The following is an 18484-nucleotide window of genomic DNA, read 5'->3' as shown; positions in this document are numbered from 1 at the left end:
ACTGTCCTGGTATGTGTGGCTCCCCAGTGCTATCTTGGTATATGTGGCTCCCCCTCCTGTCCTTGTATGCATGCTTCCTCTTACAAAAAAAAAACATCCTACTCACCCTCCAGCGTGCCCTCACAGCATCTCATTGGTGCCGCCTTCCAGTTGTTCTTCCAGAGCTGAGCGATCACTTTGCACCAGTCATTAAGGTAATGAATATTTCCTCCACGCCTAGGCGAGTGGAGATGCGTGCATATTGATTTCCTTAATGAGCGGTGCCACGTGATCACTCAGCACGGAAAGAGCAAATAGAAGCCGGCACCAATCAGAAGCTGCGAGGGCACGCTGGAGGGTGAGTAGGATGTCTTTTGCAGCTGTCACGGCTCCTGCCTCTGTGATCCGCTGCTGTGCTGCTCCACCTCCCCCACCGGCTTTCTGGAACAATGATTCATGTATAAGTCGAGGGGGGCATTTTCAACACAAAAAAATGTGCTGAAAAACTCTGCTTATACACGAGTATGTATGGTATATCAACTGGGTGACTTGTTCACATGTGTCACTGAATGTGCTGATATGAGCACCTGATGTATTAATTAACACTGTTTTACATAATTGATGGATGGTTGTTATCAGTCCACTGCTTGAGAAATGCAGAGAAATCTGCAGAAACGTTGCTGTTAATGGATCAGTAAAGCCATGGGCGGACATACCGCCGATTCAACCAGTGCAGCTGCATCGGGGCCCAGAGGCTCCGGGGGGCCCCTGCAGGGTGGGTTATAATGAGGGCAATCTGGCCAGTTTATCCGGCCCCTATGCTCCGGGGGGCACCTGGCGAGATTGCCCTCATGTGTGGCGGGCAGGGAGCAATCCCTGCAGCTCCGCTGCCTGCAGCAGACAAAGGGAGCAGAGCTGCAGGGAATGGATCCACTTCACTTCCTGCACTTTTCTTGCTGCAGTGCCAGTGCTGACTGAACGATCCTCCCACAATCCTCCGTGCATTGTGGGGGGCGGGGCCACAAGATCCCGGGAAATTCAGATGCCCATTTGTGCAGCTGCTGCCGACACCATGGCAACCACAAGTACAACCGGGGCCCCCAGGGGCCAGCAGCGCAGTCCGGTGCAGGTGAGGAGCGGGCGTCCGTCCCCGAAGTGGAGGGTGTATGAATATGAAGCAATGAGGACAAGATGTCTGCTGTATAACTGGGGGGGACAGAGCACAAGCTGGCACCATATACCCGAGGGAGCAGAAGTGCCAGCATGCCCACCAGCCTGGATCTTGAGCTGTTATGACTCACACAGCGGCAGCTGAATGACATCATCATTCAGCGCCATGGCTGTGTGAGACAGGAAGCTGCTGGCGATGGTGCGCTTCAGGATGCCGTGTGCAGAGGTGAGGTGTGTGTGTGTATGCAGAGAGGTGAATGGTGATGTGTGTATGCAGAGAGGTGAATGGTGCTGTTTGTGTGTGTATGCAGAAAGCTGAATGGTGCTGTGTGTATGCAGAGGTGAATGGTGCTGTGTGTGTATATGTATGCAGAGAGGTGAATGGTGCTGTGTGTGTATGCAGAAAAGTGAATGGTGTTGTGTGTGTATGTATTCAGAGAGGTGAATGGTGCTGTGTGTGTATGCAGAGAGGTGAATGGTGCTGTGTGTGTATGTGTGTGTGTATGCAGAGAGGTGAATGGTGCTGTGTGTGTCTGTGTGCGTAGGTGTAGGAGAGGGCAATGAAGGGGGTGATGGGGCAGAAGGCAATGATTGGGTTGACAGAGAGGGCAGTGATGGGACAGAAGGCAATGATTGAGTTGACAAAGAGGGCAATGATGGGGGTGATGGGGCGGAAGGCAATGATTGAATTGATGGAGGGGGCAATGATAGGGGTGGTGGGGGAGGAGGAAATTATGGAGGTGGTAAATGGGCAATAATGGGGGTGGTGGGGGAGGAGGAAATGATGGAAGTGGTGGAATGAGTAATGATGGGGTGGTGGGGAGAAGGCAATGAGGGTGACAGTGGAAAGGACAATGATGGGGTGATGGGGAGGAGGCAATGATGGAGGTGGTGGAATGGGCAATAATGGGGTGGTGGGGTGAAAGCAATAATGGAGGTGGTTAAGAGGGCAATCATGGGGGTGGGGGAGAGGGCAATAATGGGATGCGGGTGGAGGAGGACAATGAGGGGTGTGGGGGATTGGGATGGGAGGAAGGCGGATTTATAATGGATTTAGGAACAGGGGAAGGTGGAGGACGTTATTGTCGATTTTTATGTCTAACACAGTACCTTAGCATAAAGTGTACTCACTTATGTATAGATCCAAAGAAAAAAAGCCGCACCACTCCAATTTTCAGTATAGTTAAAAAAATCTTTGTCCTTTATTTCTTTCAATCTGGAATGGACAATGTTACAGAGGGCAGTACGTATGTATAGCAGATGATATGTCATTTCCCCTGAAAAAGGAAATTACATACCATCTGTTATACCTGGACCCGTAGAAGTGTTTAATACGTGAAACGGCTGTAGTCCTCTTCTTGTACCGGCATTTTCTGCAAACGTACTGCCTTCTGTAACCATGCCCATTCCACATTGAAAGAAATAAAGGACAAAGGTTTTTTAACTATACAGAAAGATGAAGTGGTGCGGCTTTTTTTCTTTGGATCTTTGCACATGTGTCTCCAAGCAAGCACACCCACTACCGTGAATTCACCGGGCAAGGTGACGCTGACTCAGAAATTACCTTCTCCACCAGTGAGTATAAACGTTTTTCTTAGTGCCATTCTGGTTTTCTTTTTTCACTTGTGTATGGCACAGTCTCTTAGTATGTGTGTGTGTGTGTGTGTATATATATATATATATATATATATATATATATATATATATATATACATACAGTATATATATATATATACAGTACAGACCAAAAGTCTGGACACACCTTCTCATTTAAAGATTTTTCTGTATTTTCATGACTATGAAAATTGTACATTCACACTAAAGGCATCAAAACTATGAATTAACACATGAAGAAATTATATACTTAACAAAAAAGCGTGAAACAACTAAAATTATGTCTTATATTCTAGGTTCTTCAAAGTAGCCACCTTTTGCTTTGATGACTGTTTTGCACACTCTTGGCATTCTCTTGATGAGCTTCAAGAGGTAGTCACCGGGAATGGTCTTCCAACAATCTTGAAGGAGCTCCCAGAGATGCTTAGCACTTGTTGGCCCTTTTTGCCTTCACTCTGCGGTCCAGCTCACCCCAAACCATCTCGATTGGGTTCAGGTCTGGTGACTGTGGAGGCCAGGTCATTTGGTGTAGCACTTCATCACTCTCCTTCTTGGTCAAATAGCCCTTACAAAGCCTGGAGGTGTGTTTGGGGTCATTGTCCTGTTGAAAAATAAATGATGGTACAACTAAACGCAAACCGGATGGAATAGCATGCTGCTGCAAGATGCTGTGGTAGCCATGCTGGTTCAGTATGCCTTCAATTTTGAATAAATCCCCAACAGTGTCAGCAGAAAAGCACCCCCACACCATCACACCTCCTCCTCCATGCTTCACGGTGGGAAGCAGGCATGTAGAGTCCATCCGTTCACCTTTTCTGCGTCGCACAAAGACACGGAGGTTGGAACCAAAGATCTCAAATTTGGACTAATCAGACCAAAGCACATATTTCCACAGGTCTAATGTCCATTTCTTGTGTTCTTTAGCCAAAACAAGTCTCTTCTGCTTATTGCCTGTCCTTAGCAGTGGTTTCCTAGCAGCTATTTTACCATGAAGGCCTGCTGCACAAAGTCTCCTCTTAACAGTTGTTGCAGAGATGTGTCTGCTGCTAGAACTCTGTGTGGCACTGACCTGGTCTCTAATCTGAGCTGCTGTTAACCTGTGATTTCTGAGACTGGTGATTTGGATAAACTTATCCTCAGAAGCAGAGGTGACTCTTGGTCTTCCTTTCCTGGGGCGGTCCTCATGTGAGCCAGTTTCTTTGTAGCGCTTGATGGTTTTTGCAACTGCACTTGGGGACACTTTCAAAGTTTTCCCAATTTTTCGGACTGACTGACCTTCTTATCTTAAAGTAATGATGACCACTCGTTTTTCTTTACTTAGGTGCTTTTTTCGTGCCATAATACAAATTCTAACAGTCTATTCAGTAGGACTATCAGCTGTGTATCCACCAGACTTCTGCTCAACACAACTGATGGTCCCAACCCCATTTACAAGGCAAGAAATCCCATTTATTAAACCTGACAGGGCACACCTGTGAAGTGAAAACCATTTCCGGTGACTACCTATTGAAGCTCTCAAGAGAATGCCAAGTGTGTGCAGAGCAGTCATCAAAGCAAAAGGTGGCTACTTTGAAGAACCTATAATATAAGACATAATTTCAGTTGTTTCACACTTTTTTTTTAAGTATATAATTCCACATGTGTTAATTCATAGCTTTGATGCCTGCAGTGTGAATGTACAATTTTCATAGTCATGAAAATACAGAAAAATCTTTAAATGAGAATGTGTGTCCAAACATATACAGGTCCTTCTCAAAAAATTAGCATATAGTGTTAAATTTCATTATTTACCATAATGTAATGATTACAATTAAACTTTCATATATTATAGATTCATTATCCACCAACTGAAATTTGTCAGGTCTTTTATTGTTTTAATACTGATGATTTTGGCATACAACTCCTGATAACCCAAAAAACCTGTCTCAATAAATTAGCATATTTCACCCGTCCAATCAAATAAAAGTGTTTTTGAATAACAAACAAAAAAACCATCAAATAATAATGTTCAGTTATGCACTCAATACTTGGTCGGGAATCCTTTGGCAGAAATGACTGCTTCAATGCGGCGTGGCATGGAGGCAATCAGCCTGTGACACTGCTGAGATGTTATGGAGGCCCAGGATGCTTGAATAGCGGCCTTAAGCTCATCCAGAGTGTTGGGTCTTGCGTCTCTCAACTTTCTCTTCACAATATCCCACAGATTCTCTATGGGGTTCAGGTCAGGAGAGTTGGCAGGCCAATTGAGCACAGTAATACCATGGTCAGTAAACCATTTACCAGTGGTTTTGGCACTGTGAGCAGGTGCCAGGTCGTGCTGAAAAATGAAATCTTCATCTCCATAAAGCATTTCAGCCGATGGAAGCATGAAGTGCTCCAAAATCTCCTGATAGCTAGCTGCATTGACCCTGCCCTTGATGAAACACAGTGGACCAACACCAGCAGCTGACATGGCACCCCACACCATCACTGACTGTGGGTACTTGACACTGGACTTCAGGCATTTTGGCATTTCCTTCTCCCCAGTCTTCCTCCAGACTCTGGCACCTTGATTTCCGAATGACATGCAAAATTTGCTTTCATCAGAAAAAAGTACTTGGGACCACTTAGCAACAGTCCAGTGCTGCTTCTCTGTAGCCCAGGTCAGGCGCTTCTGCCGCTGTTTATGGTTCAAAAGTGGCTTTACCTGGGGAATGCGGCACCTGTAGCCCATTTCCTGCACACGCCTGTGCACGGTGGCTCTGGATGTTTCCACACCAGACTCAGTCCACTGCTTCCTCAGGTTCCCCAAGGTCTGGAATCGGTCCTTCTCCACAATCTTCCTCAGGGTCCGGTCACCTCTTCTCGTTGTACAGCGTTTTCTGCCACATTGTTTCCTTCCAACAGACTTACCATTGAGGTGCCTTGATACAGCACTCTGGGAACAGCCTAATTGTTGAGAAATTTCTTTCTGGGTCTTATCCTCTTGCTTGAGGGTGTCAATGATGGCCTTCTTGACATCTGTCAGGTCGCTAGTCTTACCCATGATGGGGGTTTTGAGTAATGAACCAGGCAGGGAGTTTTTAAAAGCCTCAGGTATCTTTTGCATGTGTTTAGAGTTAATTAGTTGATTCAGAAGATTAGGGTAATAGGTCGTTTAGAGAACCTTTTCTTGATATGCTAATTTATTGAGACAGGCTTTTTGGGTTATCAGGAGTTGTATGCCAAAATCATCAGTATTAAAACAATAAAAGACCTGACAAATTTCAGTTGGTGGATAATGAATCTATAATATATGAAAGTTTAATTGTAATCATTACATTATGGTAAATAATGAAATTTAACACTATATGCTAATTTTTTGAGAAGGACCTGTATATATATCTATATATCTATATATTTATACATATATATATATATATATATATATATATATATATATATATATATATATATATATATATATATATATATATATATATATATATAGCTTTGTCGCCTAAAAAGGAGGGGGGCCCAGACACATTTCCTGCACAGGGGCCCCAAGCTGTCTGTGACCACCCCTGGGTAAAGCAGTTTTTCACTTTAATTTTTATAGTGCTGCCTGTTATTTTTCTGATTTTCTATCTATCTATCTATCTATCTATATATCTATCTATCTATCTATCTATCTATCTATCTATCTATCTATCTAATGTGTGTTTTGAAGAATATGTGTAAAAGACATAGAGAATTTCTCTATGTCAAAGCTCATGTCAAAATTGCATTGCAGTCGGATAGCAATCGCACTGCATCCGGATGTAAATTTTTAGGTGTGAAAAATCGGACTGTACTCTCATGACACTCACATGACCATTTTTTCCGGTCCTGATATTGGAATTTTTTTTTTCACATATATTGGTATGAGCCCTTAGTATGATGGTTCTGCATCAAAACCGTTATCAATACCAGTGTCAGTGTGCCGAGCGTGGGGGCGCCTGTCCTTTTCTAACCCCTAATGATGTAAAACAGCCAGCCAATCACAGTAATGCCACTACCAAGATGGCTACGGCATTACAGTGACTGGCAGGCAATTTTTGCATGTTTATTGGCTGCGTAACAGGCGCCAAACATGCGGGCTGAGGATTCGAGCTTCAAATCCAAGCACTAGCTAAGTGCAGAGCACTCCGATATTAGTGATATCAGAGTATCACCGAGAAAGTTCTCTCATCCCCAATACATACCCACATGAGTCAGCCAGTACGCACCAGCTTTGGGAACATGTAGAAGAGACCTGAGATCAGATTTCTGTTGAAACATGCTTGATCGAGATCATGCCCAGAAAGATTCAGACAGTGTGGAAAGCCAAAGGTGGATTTACAAAATACTGACAGAATTATAAAATTAAAATTTAGATTTTTAGGATCAAAACAGTAACAGTTCAGTGACATGACAAGAATCTGCATAACTAATCATATGCTATATAGTTGCAAGTCAAATTTATGTATGAACTAGCCAAGATGATTCTTTATAAAAGGATGGTAGTCTGACATTCAAAGCAGTAGTGAATGATGTGATATGGAGCCTGAAAGTCAAAAGGTCTAAACATTGGGACCCTTTTGTTTTGTTTTTTTCCCTTTGAGGATTGCACCTCAATAAATGACCTGCTACTAGAGCTTGGGAAATGATAAAATTAATTTGGTTATTCGTCTTTTGAATGCACCATGATTCTGATTTTTGCAAAGACTACAAAATCTATTTATACCTCCTCCACTGCATCAGCTTTGCATAATTTGAAAGATCAGATGTCTCAGGAAATAGGAGTGATCTGTTTACCTTGAGACCTTGTGTATAATGTAGACCAGGGAAAGCTGCTGTTTGGTAGGAGCTGTGTGTCTACCTGCAACTTATCTTGTTAGCTCAGCCTGATGAGAGGTATAAAACAGTCATACGACAATGAAGTACCATCCTCCACCGCCCCAATTTATTCCCTTCAAAAATGAAATCTTTTCTAGTCATCCAGATTAATGTTTGTTTATGCCTCTAATGTAATCCCCATGTGTGGTGGTCTTAATTAAACCACTGTCTTCTTGCTTCACAACTTACTTACACCTTAATCAAAATACATATATACAGCATATAAAAAAAAACTTTTTTCCCTGCACACAGTATTTATTATTGGGAAAAGAAAAATAATTATCATCATTAGTTGCCATCGTGCTGGTAGCCATTTTATAGACAACATGATTCCAGCTGCCCTGGGGACCTCCAGTAATGTAATAGTATATAGGCAAAGACATCACTGGATGTAAACGTTTAACGGAGGACAGTGATGGATGCCAAGCAATGACATTTGTGACCCATATGATATTATGACATCTGCTAAATGCTTACCGTAGTTTCCTTTACATGATACCTTGGTATGAACTAGTGTAATACTACTCTATTTGATGTTTTTTGTTATAGGGATACTGTCATTCATATACAGAACAGAGGCAAAAGGTCACCCCTGTAGCCTTTGTCTGGCAATGTTGATACATTTTGCATGAATGTCTGCCTTTCAATAAAAGGGATATTAAATAACTGCCAACTGGAAAAAAGGGACACGATGAAGTTGTGATCATTACTCCTCACAAAATGTTTTGTTTGTGATAGCCTCTAGTGATACTGAGTGGACAGCAGAATACTGTGCTGTGGCCACTCGCTCGCCAAAATTATTGTCTCCTCTCAAACAGATACTACTTCTTTCCTCCTCCTTCTGAGCCCCTGTATAACTCAATCGGCTGCACAGGCAGCTGTGTGCCCCTGAAAAATACTCAGGTCCAGCATCGCACGCTTATTAGTTCAGTCTTTTTTCCAGACAGCACAGCGTTACTGTATTCAAAATGGTTGTTGATGGAAGCGCAAGTGATCAGACCAGTCATATGAGCCTCCTCAAATTAAAAACTGAACATGGGAAAACTGTTTTTTTTATCTAAGAGAGACAGATATCTTGTTTAACAAAGGTGAAGGACTTGTAAAACTGATGCAACACAAAATGACATTCTTAATAGTGATGAGCGAATATACTCTTTACTCGAGATTTCTCGAGCATGCTCGGGGGTCCTCCGAGTATTTTTTAGTGCTCAGAGATTTTGTTTTTCTTGCCGCAGCTGAATGATTTACATCTGTTAGCCAGCATAAGTACATGTGGGAGTTGCCTGGTTGCTAGGGAATCCCCACATGTAATCAAGCTGGCTAACCGATGTAAATCATTCAGCTGCGGCAAGAAAAACTAAATCTTCGAGCACTAAAAAATACTCGGAGGACCCCCGACCATGCTCGAGAAATCTCGAGTAACGAGTATATTTGCTCATCACTAATTCTTAACACATTTGTTAAAATGCAGCGGACACCCCTTTTAATAGCTGAAGTATTTAATTACCCCTATGTAATCAGAATAACATGTTTTCAATTCTGTTTTAGATAATACATTATTCACATATATATTTAAATAATTGATGAAAATAATGGTGCCTAACATGTGGTGTTTCTTCATAGGCTGACAAATTTCAGATGTATGTGTCTTACTGCAAAAATAAACCTGACTCCACCCAACTAATATTAGAACAAGCAGGATCTTATTTTGATGTAAGTGCAAATATGTGATATTGTAGTAAACTATTTCTCTTTTCTCCTAAAGCTTTATAAGAAATAATCAAGTATATTTATCTAGTCATAGCTTATACATGGTTAGAATTTTTTTTAAGGTGGAAATAAAATCATGTTTAGTGTAACCCTTATGTCTTTTTGATTGTATTGAAAAATGGGTGTAAATTCATATTAATTTTGACCCATGAAGTAGTAAAAATACATGTTGTAGAAGACGAAGGAGTACAGCTTAAAGGATTATTCCCATCTCCAAGATTTATTCCCAGTATGTCATAGGTGTAATAATAATATTATCAAATGCCTCCAATTAGAAATATAGTATGGCACTTCTGATTCGCTATGTCACTTACCATGTGCAGGGCATTGCAAATGCTTAGGTATCCATGGTTATGACCAAGGCTAACTAACTATCTCTTCATGAGTGGTTGTAACCATACCTAAGCCACTGCAATGCCCTGGGCATGGCTAAACGACATAGCAAATCTGAAGAATTATACTACATTTTTAATTGGAGGTATTTGTTATTACTATTCTTACTACACCTACTATGGGAATTTCCTTTTAAAGAATAATCACACAATTCTCTGTATTGCCTAAACCTGTCTAAATGTATGTGTAGTGTAAGTGCAGCCATATACTCAGCAATCACCGTCTTCAGGGCCGGCGTCACCACCCGGCGCACCCGAACAAGTGTAGGGGCCTACCCGGCTTCGGGAACACCAGCACACTATGGTGCCCGTGAGTCAGGGGAGCTCATGCCAGTGCTGGCATTGGGCACTGGCACTGCCCCCCTCCCCCAAATACTCACCTCTCCTCGTTGTTGCAGCTCCAGTGTATTCAGCATTGCAGTCTTCTGACTCTCTGTGACGTCTCAGGGCAGAGAGTGTGATGATGTCACTACTGCGCGCCATCTGCCGAGTAGTGCACAGAGTTAGAAGACGCTGAGGAGACCAAACGTGCTGAAAACGGGAGAGGTGAATATTTTTTTTTCATATATGAACCATTATATGGGGCCCCATTATACTGTATGGAGGTTATATGGGGCCATTATATACTGTATGGAGCAATATGTGGAGCATTATATGGCCCTATTATACTGTAAGGAACAATATATTGAGCCCATTATACTGTATAGAGCAATATATGGGGAGATTATGCAGTATGTAGCATTATATGGGGCCATTATACTTTATGAAGCATTATATGGTGCCTCTTATACTGTATGGAGCAATATATGGGGTCCATTATGCTGGATGGAGCACTATATGGGAGCATTATACTATATGGAACATTATATGGGGTTTCTTATACTGGATGAAGCATTGCATGTCACCATTAGACTGTGTGGAGAGTTATATGGGGCCCATTATTCTGTATGGAGCAATATTTGGAGCCATATTTATACTGTATGGAGCAATGTATGGAGACATTATACTAAATGGAACATTTTTGGGGGCCCACTATACTGTATGGAGCAATATATGGGGCCATTATACTGTATGGAGCAATATATGGGGTCATTATATAGTGTATGGAGAAATATATTGGTGGCATTATACTTTATGGAGCAATATATGAGGCCGATAATATTGTATGGAGGACTATGTGGTTCCCATAATACTGTATGGAGGATTATACTGTCCGGTCTAAAATGATAAGTCTGCAGTCACTCTGTTTTCTGTGCGCTGCGAGGGTTCACCGGTTTCTAAGCTATTGAATTTACAATAGATATGACTCATGTAATGTAAGAAGTAAGTGAATTCTACCTATATTTCTTATCTGTGCATCATGAGTCATGGTATGTGTGACAGGGGCAAATTGAGGCTCTTTTGCCCTGTGCCCACAAAAACCTGTATTCGGCCATGACTGTTTTCCCTGGTTTCCAGTGATGCAGCAGTTCTTTTCCGGGTCATATGACTGCTATTCTGAATTGCCAGATCACATCGCTCTCTATTTGTGAGCCGCTTTTTAACTTAAAATTATTATTTATCCATTTGTGTAGTTTCAAGTCCAGAATTAGGAATTCTAATGTCTTCAAAGCACTGTAAATGTTAAGTTTTATAAGTTATTTTTTTTTAATTTTCTACATCACAGACTTGCAATATAGTTTGTTTGTCATGTGCCATTGGACATTTGAAAGCTGTGAGAAAGGAAACTAGAATATGAATATCACAGCAGTGGCAGTTAATACAGAGTAAGGCTATGTGCACATGTTGTGTTTTTGCTGCGTTTATTTTTTCCAGTTGGCAAAACCTGCTTTCTTGGTAATAAAGAAGCTGCTTACAAAAAGAAGGTTTTGCTGCGTTTTTAAGGATTCCAAAGTCTAGCTTTGCTTCCACCACAGAAGCATGAAAACAGGTCACCAGTGCAAGACATGTGAAAACATAAAACAATTTTTGGAAAAAGGGTAATTTGATCAAATTATTTATTAGAAAAAATATTTTATGTTTGAAAAATAGTGACTATTCTGAACAAAAAAGTTCTTATAAGTTCATGAAAAAATACACAATTACAGTGGAGGGAGGTGAATTGGTTAGGAAGATTTTACCCAAGATATTCACAGAGCATTTGAGTTTGTAGGACATTGATAGAATCATAGAAAGTTAGAGTTGGAAGGGACCTCAATGGTCATCGTGTCCAACCTCCTGTTCAATGCAGCGCATGATTTGCTAAACCTTCTCGGACAAATGTCTGTCCAGCCTCTGTTTGAAGACTTCCATTGAAGGACAACTCACCACCTCTCGGTGCAGCCTGTTCCACTCCTTGATCACTCTCACTGTCAAAAAGTTTTTTTCTAATATCTAATCTGTATCTTCTCCCTTTCAGTTTCATTCTATTGCTTCTTGTGTTTCTACATGCAAGTGAGAATAAATATGCTTACTGTGACATCCCTTCAGATATTTGTAGACAGCTATTACGTCTCCTCTAAGCCTTATCCCAGATCCTTTAGCCGTTCCTCGTCGGCAGGGTCAGACTGGGACACCGGAACAGCGGAGAATCTTCATTTGGGCCTGCCCCTAGCCCCAACTCCTGCCTCCTTCATTTGTGCCTACCCTACAAACTTTATTCTAGAGGTGGCACCAATAGGCAGGCTGCACAAGTGACGTGAAGTGCAGCGGTAGCACTTTCACATCACCTGCTGGCTCCTATTGAAGAGTGGTGCGTGTGTGCCAGTAGTAGAGCATAGGGAGGTTTCGTCAAACTCAATTTGACAGGTGGACCCGCCCCTATCAAAGTGTTTCAAGAGTGTGTAACCCCTCCCCTCCCTGGCTGCCAGCTGTCAGCAGCTGTTCCCTGTGCTCTCCCCTTTTGATATAGTTTGATATTGTTATCACAGTGTTTAATATTGTTAATTTGATACTGTGATTATTATCACAGTATTTGCCTGCGTTTATATTAAATGTTTATATGAAGCTGATATGGATTTGAATGAGGCTGTGTTTCTGCCGGCAGTACTGCATCCTGTAATGTGTAAGTCTCGCTGTCTATTACTTACTTAACTACAAGCAGATGTGTGGCTGCATGACATACATTCACAAACATCATTTTACACAAGTTTCACATGCCATGTCAATTCCCACCCGTGACCGGCTTACATATAACTCGTTGGCTCATCAATCAACACAGCAAAACTGTCTGCATTTCCGCTTCACATACAACATCTGGATGTTTGGTGTGTGAACCGTGGATATGATGGGTCCCACGGATGTGTGGGGGCCCCACGGATGTTCTTCCCTTCTGGGATCCCAGATAGCTGTGCAAACAAAGAATGGTTTAAAATCTTTTATTGTGAGAAGTAAAGCACAACAGAGCTAATTGCTAGCAGATGACACCCTGAATATCTTTTAACTAGATAGCTGTCCTGGTCAGACATTTAGATCAGCGAAAGCAAGTACATTTTTGATTAAATTGATAACTACGGTTAGAACGAGTTAAATTTGAAAAAGTTGATGCAACAAAGTCTGATAAGATTCTATCGTTTCTTTGTACATCAGAAGTGAAATGTTGTAAAAGCGTCTTGAATGGTAATCCGTGCGCTAAATGGTGCAAAACATATACGCAGTAATGTCCGCATACATGGCTATACATATCTTGGATTTGGGCATCTTGATAACAATACGCGGCACAATTCTTGTTCAGGAATGTCACAAAATCGCGTGGGAAGATTATATTTTCAGGACTAATGCCGTAACTATCAAAAAATATACCCGTCTTATCATCGCAGAGTACGATTAATACCCAGTGGCGTCCAGCTTGATTCGCCGGGTCTGTATTCACGATATATGCCGCTGGTCTCTGAGTCACTCTTTCTTCCGGAAGCAAATCACACGGAAACACACCGGCGAATATGCGGTCTGTATAATTATCGGCCTTCAGTATCGTTGTAAGCTGCAGACTGTCCATCGTTACTTAATTAAAATTGTACAAGATCCCTCTCCTATTATTAATTTCCAGAATGGTGTGGTTGACTGCGAAAACAATCATATTTATCGTGTGGGGTGTCGCTAGCGCAAAGCGGACTTCAGCACGTAGGTTACCTGTTTTAATGAGCGAGAAATGGCCTCCAGGCTCTTGATCAGGCGATAAATCAAAAGCAAATAGAGTGAATCCAGCCATAAATTCTTCACGATCTATCGCCATGGCACAATCTGCCTTTTGCTTGCCAGATATATGGGCAAGCGCCATATACTCTCTGATGGCTAAATCATCATTAAAATTAGGATTATAAGGTCTCGCGGGTATCTGCTGGCCGTCCAGATATAAAGCGGCGTGGTTGATGTGGTAGTGGTTGAATTGCAACAGATTTTTCGTGTATGAACCGTTGAAGGCCTCATTATCTGCAAATCCCAATATAACAGTCTTTGGTATCTGGCCTAGGAAGAGGTTCTCGTGGTTCGTTATCCGTGTCCCTGCGGCGATGCTGTACACTTTCAGACATGTTCGGTCAATAGCGTACTTGGCAGTTGCGGATAGGAGGGCCTGGCTGTGACCGATTCGGACAGCCGGAGACACCTGCACTCTTTTCACATAGAGAGCCGCTTGCGAGATTTGCACCTTCAGCGGCTCGGCTTCTGCGGACATGAGGCAGAAAGCATCCTTATTTCTTGTTAACTTAACCTTAAGGTCAAGACCATTCAATATTAACTTTGGTTGATTAAATATATCCCAAAAATGGGCCCCAAGAGGTCGATGGGCTTTGAGCGAGAAGCTGCATTGGCTCTTTTGATAAACCCCACATTTGCGCCATCCAAGCTCCGGTCATTATGATGGCCCACAGTGTCTTTATAGAACAAACCGGCTGTAAATTGTGATGACAGCGTCTGCGAGCTGTAATTTAAAAGGGTCTCTATGTACGCTCTATAGCTGTAGAGATTGTCCGATTGTGAGATAAGTCGATCTCCCAGAGTAATATCGACCTGGTTAAAAAGGGTGGCTAGAGGATAATTTATGAGAGCCACCCGGGAGCCAATAGCTGTATTATCTTGCTTCACGATGCGACAGCTTATGTACAACAGCGTATTGTTTAGATCATAATAATAATCGCCGCTCCCAGATATGAAAAATTCCAACGGGCCATTGTCTGACAGAGCCGCAACCGGTTGTACTTCTACAAATAGAGATTTCTCTATACTTGTTTGTGTCGGGGGTACGTCAAAAATATCCAGTTCAGATTTTGCGCACTCTACAGAAGCGTCATGCAGGAAAGCCATGATAACTGATTAGAAGATGTCGTCCGCAGAGCGTACTTACTTACGTTTCTGGCGGTGGTGTCTCTTGGTGGTAGTTTTATTCATGAGCATCGGCGGTAAAGGCGGGCAAGCGCGCCTCTTTCTTTTTTGTGCTTTTTTAGCGACATAAATTATCCCAGATCCGTCTTGCTGTGGTTGTGTATTTATCCGTTTCATAAGGGCCGTTGAGGCGGTCGTGACGGCGTCCGTCGCGATGTTCCGGACAGCCGTCTTTATGTGCGGTTTTAGTAATTCTAAGCCTTTTCTGAAAAGCGGCACAGCGCGGCGAAATAATCCTTTAAATATCCTGGCCAGGCCAGAGCCATACATGTACTCGCTCCCGCGGAATCCCTCTAGCCCGTGCCCCGACTGGGCAGTATAGTAGCGGGCATAAACAGCGGGATCTCCATACACCCTTTGAGACACCATTTTTTCGTGTCAATACTGTCGCGGTCTGAAATGTAATCCACTTTCCGTATCTGAATTTAACCGGCGTAGCCTGGTCCGACATGACTGTAATGTTTATGGAGTTAAAGTGTTGTTTGCACAGTGTTATGTAATCTGGACGCGTGTAGTGCACCGTGACAATATCATTATCATCGCCGCTAACTTCTACGGTCCGTAACAGTTGAACATAACTGTCGCCTACAAGCTGATGCTGAATTATATCAGTGTATACAAAAAGCAAATAAAAACCAGCCTTTGAATCGGGGTAAAAGCGTCGATTCCAGGGCATTAAAGCAACGGGGGAGTCATCAACAGTCTGTAGGCCGAAAATAAATTTTAGCTTAGTACCCAGAGCAAACTGTATAGGAGCTGGATCGGGCAGGATCACCTCCCGGCGTAGCTCATCATACCGTATTCTGTGGGCAGGCGTGGATAAATTCAGCTCCTCTATTCGGGCATTGACCGCGCCAACCAGCTTATGAATGTTCGATTAAAATCCTGATTTTATGTGATAATGTTCTAACGGTATGCCGTGTATGGCAGCATAGAAGTTCCCTTCAAAAGCCTCAAACGTGTTCCACGTATGGGGGTACTGTATTTCCGTTAACGCCACTTCATAAGCGTCTGAAAGATGAACGGCCCTCGCTAACTTGGTATTGTAATTCGATATGGTGTTATCGGGGTAGATTTTAATTGAGTAATTACTGGGCAGTGTCACGAAAAACAACCCCGCTTCCATGGCTATATATCTGTCAACTCCGAAGCCGGGATCCAACTATTGAATTTTTCGGGGTACACCAGCCATTTGACGAAGCAGTGACTCACACCACCGACGCGTTTTTTTCTCAAAATCTTTTCTACTCTGTAGACACGATTCTCATCCATAGGTATTTTTTGCAGCTCTTCCTTATAAAATGACCCCTCTACAGCGTCACCGGCTAAATCACTAATTTTATAAAGAGGTTTTTGAAATTTATTAGAGACACCGGTAATTAAAAAAATCTCTTTGCTGTACGTTTTTTCATACCCCTTACAGAACGTTCCCTTATAGCGCGATAATCTCACATGATCTCCAACCTTTAAAGACGCTTTAATCGGTTTATTAGTAATAGTAGAACTGTAAATATTGCGCCAGATTTGCATAGCGTTTTTCTCTGTCACTTCAGCGGGGCTACAGCGTATGGTAGAATGATAAGTATGATTGTAGCTATGCACCAAATCCGGTAAAATATCAATATACCTAAAGGTATTATGCTTCGTGAGATAGCGCCACATACGAGTTTTTAATGTGTGATTAAAGCGCTCTACGATAGCTGCTTTTACGACATTGTTGGTAAAAAAGTGGTGAATATTATGCATATTACATAGCTGCTTGAGTGGCGAATTTATAAATTCTTTGCCGCGATCCGTCTGCAATTTCTTCAGTATGCGCTTATCATTTTGAAATATTAATTCTAACGATCTGGCCACACTAGCTCCGGTCTTGTTTGACAAGACCACGCACCACGCGTATCGCGATAGAGTATCAATCACCATCAGGATGTATTTGACATTATCATTTTCCCTTGAATAGTCAATAGTGTTGAGCATTCCGATACCGCAAGTATCGGGTATCGGCCGATACTTGCGGGTATCGGAATTCCGATACCGAGATCCGATACTAATGTACACATTAATGTGTAAAAGAAAGAATTAAAATAAAAAATATTGCTATACTCACCTCTCCGACGCAGCCTGGACCTCACCGAGGGAACCGGCAGCGTTCTTTGCTTAAAATGCGCGCGTTTACTTCCTTCCGTGACGTCACGGCTTGTGATTGGTCGCGTGCCACCCATGTGGCCGCGACGCGACCAATCACAGCAAGCCGTGACGTAATTTTCAGGTCCTGAATGCCTAATTCTAGGCATTCAGGATTTTAAAATTACGTTCCGGCTTGTGATTGGTCGCGTCGCGGTCACATGGGCGACGCGACCAATCACAAGCCGTGACGTCACGGGAGGCAGGAAACGCGCGCATTTTAAAATTACGTCACGGCTTGTGATTAGTTGCGTGCCGCCCATGTGACCGCGACGCGACCAATCACAGCAAGCCGTGACGTAAATTTCTGGTCCTGAATGCAGAATTAGGCATTCAGGACCTGAAATTACGTCACGGCTTGCTGTGATTGGTCGCGTCGCGGTCACATGGGCGGCACGCAACCAATCACAAGCCGTGACGTCACGGAAGGAAGTAAACACGCGCATTTTAAGCAAAGAACGCTGCCGGTTCCCTCGGTGAGGTCCAGGCTGCGTCGGAGAGGTGAGTATAGCAATATTTTTTATTTTAATTCTTTCTTTTACACATTAATATGGATCCCAGGGCCTGAAGGAGAGTTTCCTCTCCTTCAGACCCTGGGAACCATCAGGGATACCGTCCGATACTTGAGTCCCATTGACTTGTATTGGTATCGGGTATAGGTATCGGATTAGATCCAATACTTTGCCGGTATCGGCCGATACTTTCCGATACCGATATTTTCAAGTATCGGACGGTATCGCTCAACACTAATAGTCAATTAAACTTACGAGATCCGCTTGCCACTGCGCGTCAATGTTCGAGAAGTAAATTTTATTTGTCAAGAACCGTTTTCTAACAGGCCGGTGTAGCGTGTATGCATCTTGGTTATTCAGCCACTCAGCCACGTCAGATTTCTTTATTCCGCGGTCTCTCGTCGCTCTAAATAATTTGTCGATTCCGCCGAATGATCCGGGCTCCATAGCTGTAAAATATTGTTTTTCTAATATTTCATAGGAATTAGAACCCATGATTGAATAAAATGGCTGTGTCTCGATGAACAACAGCCTGCTTCTTTCAGAAATTCAACTGTATAAAATGTCATATTAATTGCTGTATTTATTCCAAACATTCCAGTCCTAGATAATATATTTCATAGGAAT

At 42.6% G+C, this 18484-nt stretch overlaps 1 protein-coding gene across 1 annotated transcript in view; it reads left to right on the top strand.

Annotated features, from left to right (window-relative positions):
- TRIO (trio Rho guanine nucleotide exchange factor) overlaps positions 1 to 18484 on the top strand; it is a 3555343-nt gene that overhangs the window by 1517580 nt on the left and 2019279 nt on the right. The window contains 1 exon segment of the mRNA XM_077269474.1: positions 9262 to 9351. Within this exon segment, the coding sequence (XP_077125589.1) occupies positions 9262 to 9351 (90 nt within the window).

The sequence above is a fragment of the Ranitomeya variabilis genome, chromosome 6, assembly GCF_051348905.1.
Source record: "Ranitomeya variabilis isolate aRanVar5 chromosome 6, aRanVar5.hap1, whole genome shotgun sequence".
In the NCBI taxonomy this organism is placed as follows: domain Eukaryota; kingdom Metazoa; phylum Chordata; class Amphibia; order Anura; family Dendrobatidae; genus Ranitomeya; species Ranitomeya variabilis.
This window is presented reverse-complemented; position numbering and strand designations above follow the sequence as displayed.